Here is a 14,296-nt window from a genome sequence, read left to right as displayed (position 1 = left end):
ACAGTCTTTAAATTCATACAAAAAAGTGTGCTTTCTTTCGACAGGCGGATGTTTCAGGCCAAAACTAGATGTTTCTATGGAAACATCTGTTGATAGGCCCACAATAACAGTCCTTGGAAGCCAGATCAGTCATTTCTGAAAACGCCAAAAAGGTGAGATTATAAGACGATTATAAGACTGAAAGGTGGGAGAAAATTCGGTAGCTGTTGTCCAAGTCTGTCTCTTCACCAGCAAAATTTTATCCATTTAGTCAAGTTCATTACAGCTCATGTTAGTATTATGACTGTCCTGAGTAGCTGGCTGTGACTAGCTGGGCTTCACTGAGAAGAATACGTATGTGATGGTCCTCCTTCAGGCCCGCTTCCCTCGCTTTTGCCTCGTTTAAGGACGACACATGATCCAGCGTGCCAAAGCCTGCAGCCAATAGAGGGGCAGAATACATGGGCATTCCAATCGACACAAGCCAATCAGACACAGAGCTCACGTGAACAGGAGACACTGGCTTCCGACACATGTCAGTCAAACCTCCTGAGGGAATCTGTGGAGAAAAGGAAAACACAAGGGCTAAATCTCAGTGCTAATGCAGGAAAATAAACAAAAGTATTATGATGTCATTTGATTAGCATGCATGTGCTAAATCAAATAATGGAATCTGCTAAAGTAACTCACAGCCATGCGGTGCTCCTTACGGAGTTGGTTAACTCTGATCTGATCCAGACTGGACGCAACGTCCTTCACTGGCTGCTGAAAGTCCTCCGAGTATCTCTGTACTAAGAGCTGAGGAATACCACAGCGGCCGTGCTGAGAAACACACAGAGAAAAGGAAAGATTAGCCAGGAAAACAAGATCTAGTGTAGTTCACCACCTCATTTAAGTGACTGGAAAACTTACAGCCCTGTAAGCAACAAGGAGAGAAGAGACACACATATTCAGTCATCAAAATATTGAAAATATGAGAATTTTCCTTGCTAATGCTGTATTGTTTTAAGCTAAGCTGTGATTAGCGCCCAGCTAATGTGAGCGGCGCAGCATTCGCCTAAGACTGTGGACTCTGAATAACAACAGAAATTAACAGATCATAAAGTTTATTTCATGTGGCTTTTTAATTTATTTTACGGTTGGTGGAGACCAAGCACACTTGGAAACTGAGTTTAACTCACAAACAAGCAAACTTTATGTGCCAATTATAGCATTACAAGGCAAGCAAGGCTAAATTGTTTGTTTAACTTGAGATTCAGAGCTTTAATGCGAACATCACCCTGTGTGCCATAACAAAGATGGAGTTTAATCATATTCAGTCTGTCTTTGTTAGCACGCCAAATGGCCATCTTCTTTAAAGCAGACAATGTGGCTTCATAATATTCCAAACCAAGCAGTTTTTATTGTAGTAGCTCAATACTCTGCCATCTTTGTGAAACAATCAACATTCCAAGTACAAAGCACACACAAGCAGAGCAATGTTTTGATAGCGCCACAGAGCCACAATGTTTACACTCCTCGGGGAAATCAGCAAATAAGCCGCGAGAGGAAAACTATTTAATTTACATTACACACACACACACACACACACTAGCTTTAACTTGCAAACATCTTATTAACTGAGAGATTAGTTAAAAATCTACTCGAAGAGATTCAAACAATTTTTGTGACCAATTTGGGGTACACCTGATAGACTGTGTGTCCAGGCATAATAGGATTGGCCGCCAATAAAAAGCACTAAAACTCCAGGCAGTCTGTGCAGTCTGAAACCACAAACTTTTCCAGTGTTTTCATATTAAAGAGAGGACATTTTTCACCTCATATTCACCTTTTTTGTGTTGGATAATCTCAAAGAAGTGACTTGGAATCAGATTTGGTTTGTTGATCAAAGTGAAAATTACACACAGATGACTCAAGAAAATATATCAGACTCGAGATGCTCTGCTTATAAATTACACAAAAAACGAGTCCTCCAATCCTTCCACTTTGCTAAGACTAAAAAGACTTTTTAAGGATATAGGATATGCAGCAATAGTTATGTTTGTGCTAAGCCGTTCATTTTAAAAATAGCCAAAGAAAAACGGTTGATTAATTGTGTAGAGACTCCAACAGCATAGGTGCTATAGGAACATCTTCTAATATGGAAACTGATGAGTGGGAATTAGTGTTTGGATGAGCACTGATTGAAATGTATGTTTTCTTTTAAAAGAACTTCCAACAGTAAATGGAAGGAATAATACTCCCAGCCAAGGCTTTTCAGGGACAGTGGCATGGTTGAGTCAAGCCCCTACTGCTAATAATTGTGCTTTTGTTTAGTCTTCTAACCTTTTTATAACTACTATAGTGCCGACATTTTCCAAACCATTTTTACCATATGATGCAAATCATGCAAACTTGAGGTCACACGGATATGAAGTCCATTATTAGGCTATACTGAAGGGCTTCTCAAATCCCTAAAAAGTTCTTCACTACCCCAAAGAGCTGAGCTCCAACCACAATCAAAAACACCTGAGCAAGCTAATCGAGGTCTTCAGAGTTACTAGAAAATCACAGGAAGTTTAGCTTGATCAGACTTTGAGCTGAACTCTGCAGGGCAGTGGCTCTCTAGGGCCAGATTGGAAGAACTCTGCTATACGGTGTAACATTTGCATTTCATGATTCCAAAAAGATCTCAAAGTAGTTTTGCAAGGCACTCTACTACTACCTAAAAATTGTGGTTGGCAACAGTAGAAGTGAAGTGAAATCATTACTTACTTTATCAGAGTACGGCTCTTCGGTGAGGTCAATGCCTTCCAAGTGCATCCTGTCCTCCAGCAGAGTCTCCAGGTCAGTCATTTTGGCATGGGAGATCTTCCTGCTGAGGGCAACTTTAGCTCCGTGAATCTGAGGACATGCTGATTCAGGTAGGTCAGACAGCCAGGGTGGACTCAGAGTTGCCGCAGATTCACCTGGTGATAATGGGGTTGACGGGGAACTCTCAGAGGGAGTGGTTGGGGTGTAAATGGGTTTTGGGGGTAGGGTTGGCGTATTTGGCACTGAACCAGACAACACTAGCGGAGGATGGCGCAAACCATTCGGTAGACGTTCTTTGGACTTTTTAGCAGGCACAGGAGGTGGGACAGGTGGCTTTTTAGGGTAAGTCCGTGGAGCGGGGCTTGTTGGGGCAGAAACTGGTTGGCGGTTTGAGGTCTGAGCAGCAAGCAATGGACCGACCTGTCTGAGAGGAAGCTGTGTGGGAACCATAGGTCTCTGCAGTGAGCCTGTCTCTCTTCCAGCCTTATCGCCATTCTGTTCCATTTTTGATTCTATAGGATTGGCCTTTGCTTCTTTTTTGTTACTCTCTGGCCTGCCTTTATCCCCACTGCCACTCTGCTCCCAGTGTATATCCCCCAGAGAATGCGAGCGCTTCCAAGACTCAGGGGTCTCTTGGGGACCGTCCAACTCCTCACAGCTTCGGCTGACCAGTATGCGGGAGGTCTGTCCTGCTTTGGAGCCCTTCTTGAGGCCGAGGCTTCGCAGGCTGAAGCCCTTTATTGGCCGGGGCAGAAAGGTCTTCGGGAACTTGTGTTCCTTCTTGGCCTGCTGCTGAAGCGCTTCAGTGGAGTGAGTCATGGGAAGAGTGGGATAGTCTGGAGACTTTACACCCCCACAATCAAATCCAGATGAACCATGGCTGTGGCGTGACACCTTGCGGCTTTTACCTGAAACAGAGAGCCGTGCCTTCACATAAATTTATTAATCACATTTAAGTCCTTCCCCCAAGGCTTCAGATGGTACCTTGTTTGTTTGTTTTGGTTCCTAAGAATTACTCGGATATTGTGAAATTGACAATCAGTAAGATCTAGTAAGATCAGTAAGATCTAGTACTTCAGCAAGTTGGTTTCACACATGAGAATGCAGGCTCTTCTACTTTATGATTGATGCATGCATGCATGATATGCACCATTATTGGTGTGATATATGTACTACAATCTGAACAAATATGATGAAAGCGATCAGAAAATAAATTGCAAACATTTGCACCTTTAGGTTTACAACAGCTTTTCACCAAGGCAGTATCCTCAAAGGTATTTTATCTACCCTTAAAGGGTGGATATACCTACCTTAAGGGTATATAGAGGATCAGAAACTTTATGTACTAAAAATACACCCTTCGGGGTTAGAAAAGGAACAGGTGTTGTGCAGTTTTCCCCCCAGATAATTTAGCATATTGTTTTAGGCAAGTATTATCAGCCTGAGTTAATGTTGGATAAAATGACTTGACATGTTGTTCCAAAACTGTGTAATGTCTCAAAGTCTCAGTCTGCAGTTAGTTAGTCACACAGATCTGGAACAACATAAAAGTGACTAAAAGATGCCATTTTCATTATCTTTTTACCATGCAAAACAGAATGAGTATCTGTAACAACTAAAGGTATGAAAAAGTATGTTACTGAACGGGTTAAGGGTTACATTACAGAGTAATGGTTAAATTGTTAATGGTTCGTTAGTTGTAGTGATTTCTTTTAGGGTTTACTTAAGGGTTTAGTTGGTTGGGTGAGTGTTAGGTGTGAGTGTTAAGACATTAAGTGAAGAAAACCACAAGTCCAGATTATATTTATTTAGAAAGCATAATTTTCTGCCATTTTTCCACATCAAATATACTTAATACGCTGAGCACAGAGTTAGTAACAGTCAAACTATTTAAGATTAACAGAGGCACAATGCATTTAATGGTATAAAAACAGTTAATAAATAAAATGATAAATGAGTATTTATATGCAGAAACTTTAAAGGGCACCTATTATGCAAAATCCATTTTTACATGGTGTTTGGACATAAATGTGTGTTGGCAGTGTGTGAACAAAACCACCCTACAATGATAAAAACCCACCCACTCCTCATTTATAATCCCTTTGATCCAAGTCGGTCCCACTAGGCTTGCCGTTTTGATTCTCGTGCACCGTGACGACACAATATATAGGGCCATGCCATAGGGTTGATTGACAGCCCTGCATTGCTATATTTTCCGCCCTCAGTGGTTGTAAGCTGTCCATTTTCTCCGCGCTCGAGCAGTGCTCTGTTTGGATGCAAGACTGAACATAAGAGTCTTCATTTTACTCCCAACATTCTGACCTGATAAGGACACTGTGGATTATCATTTTATAAGGTAATGCACCTCAAAATGTACCTAAATATGAGTATTACTCCAAACTCTTTTGTGTGTCATGTCATTATAGTGCTTAGTTTTAACCGTAACTGATCAGCACTACGCTTGTGAGATTAGTTCAAGAGGTCCTAGCCCATTCATAGTGTGAGATTTGTTCAGGTAGCACAATCGCACGGCTCAGTCAATTGATCTGCACGGCGCAAGCTCTGTAGCATCGCCCCGTTTCCTTCCACTTTCAGTGCATTTGGCTTCCCAATGTACGGCTAAACACTGGTTCTCTTGCTCTCAGTTATGCTGCCTCTACCAGCTGTTTATTGCTGTAGATATGCAGTGCAGAGAGATGTATACACAATGCTCTCTTCTGGAGACAGTGCGGGAATATGCAGCTCATTTGCATTTAAAGCAAAACACTCCAAAACAGCTCTTTCTTTAGACACACCCCAAAAATGACATTTTCCAGCTGTTATATAGAATGATCTGTTGGGTATTTTGGGCTGAAATGTCACAGACACATTCTGGGGACACCAATATTACATCTTGTAAAAAGGGGCATAATAGGTGACCTTTAAGATAAATGAAGACCATAAATGATAATGACATGTTTCAGAAATTATGCAAGCATCTGGAAATGAAAGAAAGCAGCATTCAAGGATGCATTTCAAGTATTTTTCCTGGGTCATGAGATACACTTTAACAGAATCAATGACTCAAACTCTAATGGTGACAAAGCAGTGCATGCTTTAACAGTGAATATAATAAGCTCTGTACCGCTGCTCTTACAAAAAATGAGTGGAAATGTAATTGGCACAGATAAAATAATATTAAGAGATGAAAACAGATGTAAAAAAGCAAGCAGATCAGAATGCTAGAGATCACAGAATGGATTTATTTTCCACTTTGGCAAACTGCACATATTTCTGATCCATCCTAAACAACCCACCCCCCCACCCACCCACACACACACACACAGAGACTCATACACTGACATACACAACAGGAGGAGGGATCAGTCAGTGTTATAAAATGCCAGTAGGAGGTTAAGAAGACAACAGAATAATGAAAACCTTAAACACTCAATTTCTTTGGAAATAGAGAATGAGATCTGATGCTTTCTCTTGAATAAAATCCTTTAAAAACAGTAGATTAGCTCCTAATATTACACAATCTAGGTAAAATATCACCTTCCAAATGAATATGATTCATCTGCTACATTTTGTATTTCTAAAAGTCTTTTCTTTGTTAGGCACATAAGAACTTGTGCAACATGACCACAACAAACACCACACAAATATGGAGTGATATTTCTTGAAATGGCAAAGGGATAGTGGAGGAAAAACTTTAAACTGAGTCTGAAATGAATCTGCATTGGTTTTGCCATGGAGAACATTCTCAAAACCATCCTGTTTAAGTCCTGCTGTAAGCGCAAGCCTTGTATTTGTTTCTCAGATTCCGTCTGTCTCTCTTTAGATTTTTCTGAGGCAGTGAATGGATTCTGATCAGTTAGCAATAACAAGATTTTTGATTTCTAACCGAATGGAAGAAAGCAGGAGCAGGAGTCTGGGGAGGCTGGATAAGAGAGTTAAAGGAAAGATGACAGAGCGCCTCTAGAAGCAGAGAAGCAGATAGAGAACAGGGCACAGCAGATGTGACAGACAGACAGGCTTGGGTTAAATCCAGGTGTGATGACAGGTTCTCATTGGCTGTTAGGACACTGAGTCATGGCAGAGAGAGAGACGTGGCCCAGAGGTCAGAGGATGGTGTCATGGCATTGCTACACTAGGCTGGACATGGTGATGCAGTTGGAATGGAGATGCTAGACAAACGCCTGGTTACCATTCTCTAGGTTTTCATTGCTTTCGTAGCAACCAGAGTCCCGTGGGGAGTCGGCCATGAGGCCACGCCCCTCACAGAGGAGTTTCTCCTGAGAGCCAGAGAGGGCGCTGCGCTCCGGATCACTGCTGCCTACAAAACACACACACGCAAAGTTAGGAACTGTATCCACTTAAATATTCTTTTATAAACATGATAAATGTATAAAGACACATTTAGTACATAGTATATTTAGTGTATGTGTGTACTTACTGTCGTAATCCTGCAGTAGTTCTACAGCGGTCATCAGTACTGCACGGTGTTGAGGATCTTTGATGTTGAGCTCATCCAGATCTTCTTCCTCTAGTAGCTTAAAGGTGTCCAGGTCCTCATACCCGTTAAACAGGAATGTAGGCATGTGCTCCTAAAATACATGCACATATATTCACAGATTACACACCCAGTAGAGCAGAAGCACTATGTAGGACCCTTACAGCTAAAAATACCCCACTCCACCCTGGAACTTCATCTATGGTGGGATTTATGTGTGGGAATGTTTCAAAACTTCAAACTCTTTTGTGATGCCGAGCTATCATTATAGTCCATTAACACACTAAAACAAAACAATGAGGCTTAAAATGCGTCCTTGGTGTCTATTGTGTGAAGTGTAAGGTCTGTAATGTGATGTTATTTAGAGATGCAGGAGCTCGTGGGAGGTCTGAAGGGTGTGTATGTCTCAGTCTTTAAATAAAAATTTTAATTGGCATGGGGAAATGACCTTGTCCCACTTTCTCAGAGTTAATCTGCTTTAACAAGAGCTGACCATCTTTTCACACCAGCATCCACTTTTTCATTTTCTCATCTCTCCCCACCCTGTTCTTACATTCTGTCAGTAAAGATGAAAGACGAGCCACACACTCAGATTTATGCTAGATGATTAGAGATAAACCAAATCAAATTTAAAAAAGCATGTACAGATCTCAAAAAGGGCTGTGTGTGGTTGCTGTCTCACCTTCAGGTTGATTCTCTCCAGAAGCTCCTCGACGGAGCTGGGTTTGGGCGGCCTGCCCTTCCTCCTCCTCCGAACTGCTCGTTTAGGCTTCTCCTCTTCTTCAGTCAGCACTTCCACATAGATGAACTTAAATGTGCCCACCTTGTTATTAAGCAGACCCATCCATGTGCCCATGGGCGGCTTACTGATGATATCAATCACATCTCCTCTCTTAAAATAGAAAGAGAGAAATTTAGTGAGATTCGAAGTTGAAATTAATCTAAAATATATTTTCAAATCTGCAAACTGAATTGTAATTGACATACTAGTTTTAATAGCTCATAATTATTTATTTGCTACGTAACCTTGTCTAAAGGGTCTAACATTTTAAAGCAGTATTAAAGAAAACTATTTCAAGTTGGATTAATATCCTGTATGTGTTCAGTACCTTAAGTTTGAGTGAGTCTGTATCATATGGACTCGGTGTGAAATCAGTGTGAACTCTAGCTCTTCCGCAGAAGGGGCCTCTGTACGGAGGCTCTTCATCATCACCATCCTCACTCCTCACACTCTCTCTGTTGCTGGCAGAGGAGTCTGTGGTGCTCACTGTCTGTCCACCTGTGAGAGGACCAACACAATCATTACAAAAGCACTGGATTCTTTCAGCAGGCGAAAATCATTCAGCAGACTGCCAGAAAACAAAAACTAAAAACTAAACATCTACATAATTTAAGGCACCATTAATTTCCAAAGCACAAACATTCAATGAAACTAAAGTAGTTACAGATATTTTCATACATATTGTGAGATATATATCCCAGTGAAATAGAAAATGATTCATCAATTCATCACCTACTAATTGGATGGAATTGAGGCAGATCTGAATGCAAACTTGCAGTCGATTGAAAGAAAGAGGGTTTTATGCACTACATGACTGGAGAACTCACAAGACAGTAGTATATAGATTCCAATGGATGACTTGCTTATATTTTCTAAAAAAAATTAAGTTAAATCAAATTTAAAAAAGAAACTATATTGCTGAATTGCTCAAAATAAGATCAAAAACATGCATATATTGTGAATTTCCATTACATTCTGGCTTTAACACAGTATTAAGATGAGACTAATATGAGCAATAGCGCTGCATGCACACAAACAAGCACACACACACACACCCAACAACCACAAACACTTACTCATAGAGCTCTGCCCACTGAGGGAGCTGCGCAGACTCTCTACAGACCCTCCTGCCTTGAGTTTGGGCTTCTCTAAAGAGTCTGTGTCTGGCTGAGGAGACTGAGGACAACTGGGCATTCCATCTGGACTGGACTATAACAAAACAAAAAAAATGAGAGAATTGAAAGTATATTATTATTTATAAATGAAATAAAGTAATAATATGGACAGCAGGTGATGCATATAATATAAAGCCCACAAGAAGGACAGCTGATTGCAGCACTGCCGTGAGATTAATCCTCTAGTTTAGTAAGTAATTACACTAAGCAGCCACTAGGTGGCACACCAACATAATATGATTACAGGGAGCAAGACATGGAGTTGGCACAAAGATGTCTCTTTGCACAGATGAGCGCAACACTGGCTAACACACATACATATCCAGAGATCTACATTAAACATACTAAAAGAGATGACATCATATAGATGTAAACTCTTGCCTCAGTTGTAACTAAAACCTAGTGAGCTGCTTACAGAGGCAGCATTTTAAGACAAACACATTTTCAACAGCATGTGAATACAGGCAGTGAGTGTGTATTCAACACTGCCAAGGACTATGGGTGTGTATATTTGGACTGAGAATGTATCCAAGCTCTAGGCTACATTAAGAGATGTTTGACCCTAGTTTGAAACACAGAACGTGGGGCACACATGTGCCACTTCCCTCTAGAGTAAAGGCAGGGTCTCACCTCTGAACAAGCTTGCTATATAGCACATAACTCAGCACGGTCAAAGCAAGCACATTGGCATCTGTTTGTGTACCTGTTCAGAGAGAGACCCGGCATATTTTTTGGACATGCGTTTCCTCATAGTCTCTTTCACAGACTTGACCTTCTTTCCTAGAGAGATACGGGACGTGGCGGGAGATTTCACAGCTTCCCTGTACAGAGCCTCCTGCTCCTTATGCCAGAGAGAGAGAGAAAGAGAGTGAGAGAGAGCGATTAAGCACACTGAAAGCCAGCTGATCAACACAATTGGATCACAAACACTGCAGCTGCATATGAGAGCTGAAATCAAGAGGAAGCCAGAGAAAGAGCACACGTGTACTCACACTAGGCTCGGTCGTGTTGACCACATGGAGGGAACGATTAGACAGGTCAAATCCTCCGAAGCTACACGTTCTCTGAAGAAAAAAGACATAATTACTGTCAATTCACAAGCAAATGAATTTAGAGAGAGTCATTTAAAACGATTCAAAAGGGTCTCAATGATTCATGCTGCTCTTTAATAACGGAAACCACACATTTTAAAATGACGAGCTGCCAAAAGAAATACTTCATGGTATGACCTGATTTCCTATTTAACTCAAAATAAAATCTTTCAGCAGTTGTTTAGCATTATGTAAATAAACCAATGCTTTTGATGAAGGAACTGAACATTGGTACTGAAAATATAATGAGAAATAATAAAACAATGTGTGAACTAAGTTAAGGCAACATCTTGCATCACTCAAATTCAAGCAATATATTAAATTTAAATAAACTAGCTTTTCATTTTATGACGTTTTGTTGAAAATTTCTACAAAAGCAGTAGAAGAAGAGATATCCGGTTCAAAATAAACAGAATACAGATCAAATGTTGTAGTACGAGACGCTGTTGCATATTGCATGAAATAACATCATGCACTTTAAAAGAAAAAGAAATCTCAATAAAAAGAGTAGCACATACAAAAAAAAATTGCATTCATGTCTGGGCTGAAAGAGGCATTTCCAACCCAAAATGGATGAAATAGTTCACTGATGAAGATCACGGTCATGTTCACATTCACTATGAATGACGACGGGGATCCGCAGACGACAGACTCTACAAAGCTGCAGAAGGAACTCTTATGTTATTTATTTTCTTCTTCTAGCACTCTCCAGTGTCTCTCAAGGACTGAGAGTTTCAGTTATGCTCAGACACACGACTGACTACAAGAGAATAATTCAAGAAATGAAAGGAGAGAAGCTCAGGATGATGGGAAAGATAAGACTTGAGGTATTGTCACACTCTATTTCTCTTCTACACCTTTCTTAGATTATACAATTCTGACTCCATACTGCAGTAACATGAGTCTACAGTAATAAGAAAAACTATCGGCTAACTGACGTTCTCAGGGAATTCTAGCTTTAATAATTACCCCAGAGATGGGTAAAGATTTTTAGAAACAAATGCCATTTTACGACAGCACAGTTCATATTTCATTATCAGACTTGGTCTTGAAATATAACTCGAGCAGTTTGTCTCCAAATTGTACCCTACTGCAATTCTCTTCTGCAGCTTTGCAGAAGCCTGTTCCTCCAGTGCAGCAGGGGGCACTGTGGATCTGCTCTTCGGGCACACTCACAGACTTCTGCTGGATGCGTAAGAGCACACGCTTGGTGCATCGATCCATGCTGGATGCCCACTTCCTGTTCGCATCTCTTTCGTCTTCCAGGAGCCAACGTCTGTCTGCTTTGCTCAGTGTGACGGGCCTAACCAGTCCGGTCCAGTTCAAGTGGCCATACAGGCTGCGTTCCACCACATATGTGATGTTGAGCTCACTAACTGCCGTCCTTCCCTTCAGACGCCTCGGTGGAAACAGCCAGCTGCCCACTACTCCGCCCCCACAGCTCTTCCCCTTCTCCCTAGCCAATGGAAGCTCACGAGTGGGAGGGGAAGCGGGCAAGGTGCAGGAGGGAGTGATGGTTTTCTGAGCATTGCAGGAACGTTGGTAGAGCAGGTGTTTGGTGGAGTAAGCGTAGTTTGGATCAGGCTTATTGCGCTGCCACATGGAGAGCGGTGGCCGTTTGGTGTTGTTAATGTCTTCTAAAGACACCAGGAGAGGGTGCGGCTTTGGGCGGGGCCTAGTCAGGCCGTAAAAAGCGTAGACGCTGTCAGTACTTACCCCGTGTGATAGAGATGACAAGGCCTTCCGCATCTCTCCGTCTGTAGCGGAGCAGGAGACTTTAGCATTGACGTCTCCCAGACCCTCCAATTCGGAGAAAGAGGAGCCACTACCACCTACTTCACCCAGTCCGGATCCAGCACTACTCTTCCGCGGAGGGCGGATCAGGCCGTGGGGATGTGCGTCGGGGGTCTTCACTAACTTGTGAGCAGGATTCCAGGCGTCAAGGCTACTGGTGGAGGGCGAGGTGGTCAGGCTGTCCGTGTCCCCATCCAGAGAGAGCTGCTCTTGGGCAAGAGAGGACAAAGAAGAGTCTGTGCACTGGGCTGGCTTCTTGTGGATTTCTGCATACAAAGCGTTTATGTCATCACATATGGGAGCTGCATCCAGACTGAGCGAATCTGCAGAAAAAGGAAGATCAAACAAAAACTTCAATAAACTGAAATATCTACTGTATATCTATTCCAAGCAATACTGTCTCATGAATTATTTAATAGCAGTGGAATAAACTATGGATAAACATTTATATAAAATAAAGATCGAATTATAGATGCACAATTCTGGCCAATAGTATTAAGCTGATAAGTATTTTCATGTTCTGGCTAACAACTGATAAATTGCAGATATCTATATATGCAAGAAAGATTTCATGTCAGTAAGATTTTTTTGTTGTTGAAGTCAATGCACACTCAGGGGTGCATTTATTTGATAAAAAATACAATAAAAGCATAAATAGTAAAAAAAAACTATTACATTTTTTTTTAGCAGCCATTATGCCAGTCCATGTCATATTGATCCTTCAGAAATAAAAATATGCTAAAAACTAATATGCTGATTTGGCACTAAAAAAACATTTCTTACTATTATTCTAACTAATAATGTTTATTATCATTTTCAGTTTTTGTGGAAACAGCAAGTTTTTGCTAAAGTTAATAAGAACAACATTTATTTGAAATGTAAATCTCCTGTAACATTATCATTGGCTTTATTGTCACTTTTGATCCATTTATTGCATGCTTCAAAAATAAACATTTTATTTTCATAAAATTCTACTGACCCCCAAACTTTTGAATCGTTAATTAAATATAAAATACCAAAAACTAATATTGTTTTAAATGTTACATATGTGCAGCATGAAAAATTGATTTTTGCTAAAAAAAATAAATTAAAAAAAAATAATAAAAATTAAAAACTTGAGTAAAATGCCATAAGAACAAGTCTTTTCCAGCTACCTTGTGAGCCATGTCTTTTGCTGTCATCTACTTTGATGAGCTTCTTGCGTACACGTCGAGTCGAGTTGACCAGTTTGTGAAGCCTCTTGAATTTCACAGAGTCCTCCTGCTCATCATCTGACTGCTCCACAGGCTACAGAGAGAAAACTCAACTTCAGTATTATACCACCTCCTATAAACATGACATACGTAACATCTATCACACAGACAAATACAAAAACAGAAAATGATGGCTTCAACTGGTATGCACAGATTAGGACATGGTTTTTGATATTAAGCACATGACTTAATGCAATATGGAGTTACGTGTGTTATGAGATTTGATGTCCAGGAAAAACACTTAAGTCTTGTTTTTGAAAATAACAGATGGGTATGAGTGAGCAATTGTGGTGGAATAAATCCTTTTCTTAGTTCAAATGAATAATTCAGATAGGGACTATACTGCCGAGATATTTATGACGGATCACTCCCCTAAACAAACATCTAACATAACCTGACCTCACAGTTAGCATAATTTATGATACTGAAACCTCTGATACAGAAAAGACAAATCCTCTTTAATCCCTTCCACCCAAATCACAAACTTGTAAATTGCAATTCTGAAAAATAAATCATTGCACACCAAAAAAAGTGTTTGCTGGAAAAGTACACCACATTACTAAAAGGATATAATCTGCTCTAACCACAGACTGAGCCGTTTTGACCAATAGCAGTGATTGGCAATTTGTACCCCAACACACTACACACTTAAGTGTTCCACTAAATCACTGATGTTGAATGTGATCTGTTACTGGAAATAAAAGTTCTACAAAATCTCAATGGTTCACCATAGGCATTGAGTAATCTTTCCTAATCATTCAAGGCCACAATGACCAAGAGTCATTGATACACGGTTAATAACATTGCTCAAACAGCTCAAAGTGTATTTCGAGAAACAGTCGAAAAAATCAATTTACATAATAATCAAAAGCACCTATATGAAGAAAATAACGTCTGGACAATCTCATTAAGGACTTAGGGGCTGCTCAAATCCC

At 40.6% G+C, this 14,296-nt stretch overlaps 1 protein-coding gene across 10 annotated transcripts in view; it reads right to left on the bottom strand.

Annotated features, from left to right (window-relative positions):
- Positions 1-259: 259 nt before the first annotated feature.
- Positions 260-14,296, bottom strand: part of sash1a (SAM and SH3 domain containing 1a) — a 275,012-nt gene continuing 260,975 nt past the window's right edge. For 5 of the 10 annotated variants that reach the window (XM_059512644.1, XM_059512647.1, XM_059512646.1 and 2 more), the window contains 12 exons: positions 13,263-13,395; positions 11,491-12,431; positions 10,216-10,287; positions 9,927-10,064; positions 9,125-9,257; positions 8,377-8,546; positions 7,950-8,159; positions 7,211-7,361; positions 6,962-7,090; positions 2,734-3,680; positions 670-801; positions 260-538 (listed from right to left, as the gene is read on the bottom strand). In XM_059512644.1, coding sequence (XP_059368627.1) covers positions 278-538; positions 670-801; positions 2,734-3,680; positions 6,962-7,090; positions 7,211-7,361; positions 7,950-8,159; positions 8,377-8,546; positions 9,125-9,257; positions 9,927-10,064; positions 10,216-10,287; positions 11,491-12,431; positions 13,263-13,395 — 3,417 coding nt within the window. In that variant the 3' untranslated portion in view covers positions 260-277. The remainder of the gene's footprint in view (positions 539-669; positions 802-2,733; positions 3,681-6,961; positions 7,091-7,210; positions 7,362-7,949; positions 8,160-8,376; positions 8,547-9,124; positions 9,258-9,926; positions 10,065-10,215; positions 10,288-11,490; positions 12,432-13,262; positions 13,396-14,296) is intronic. The other 5 variants (XM_059512649.1, XM_059512651.1, XM_059512654.1 and 2 more) reach the window with 3 other exon arrangements.

This window comes from Carassius carassius, chromosome 27, assembly GCF_963082965.1.
Source record: "Carassius carassius chromosome 27, fCarCar2.1, whole genome shotgun sequence".
NCBI classification, from domain to species: domain Eukaryota; kingdom Metazoa; phylum Chordata; class Actinopteri; order Cypriniformes; family Cyprinidae; genus Carassius; species Carassius carassius.
Note: the sequence above shows the minus strand (reverse complement) of the source record. Positions and strands in the feature narration are given on the sequence as shown.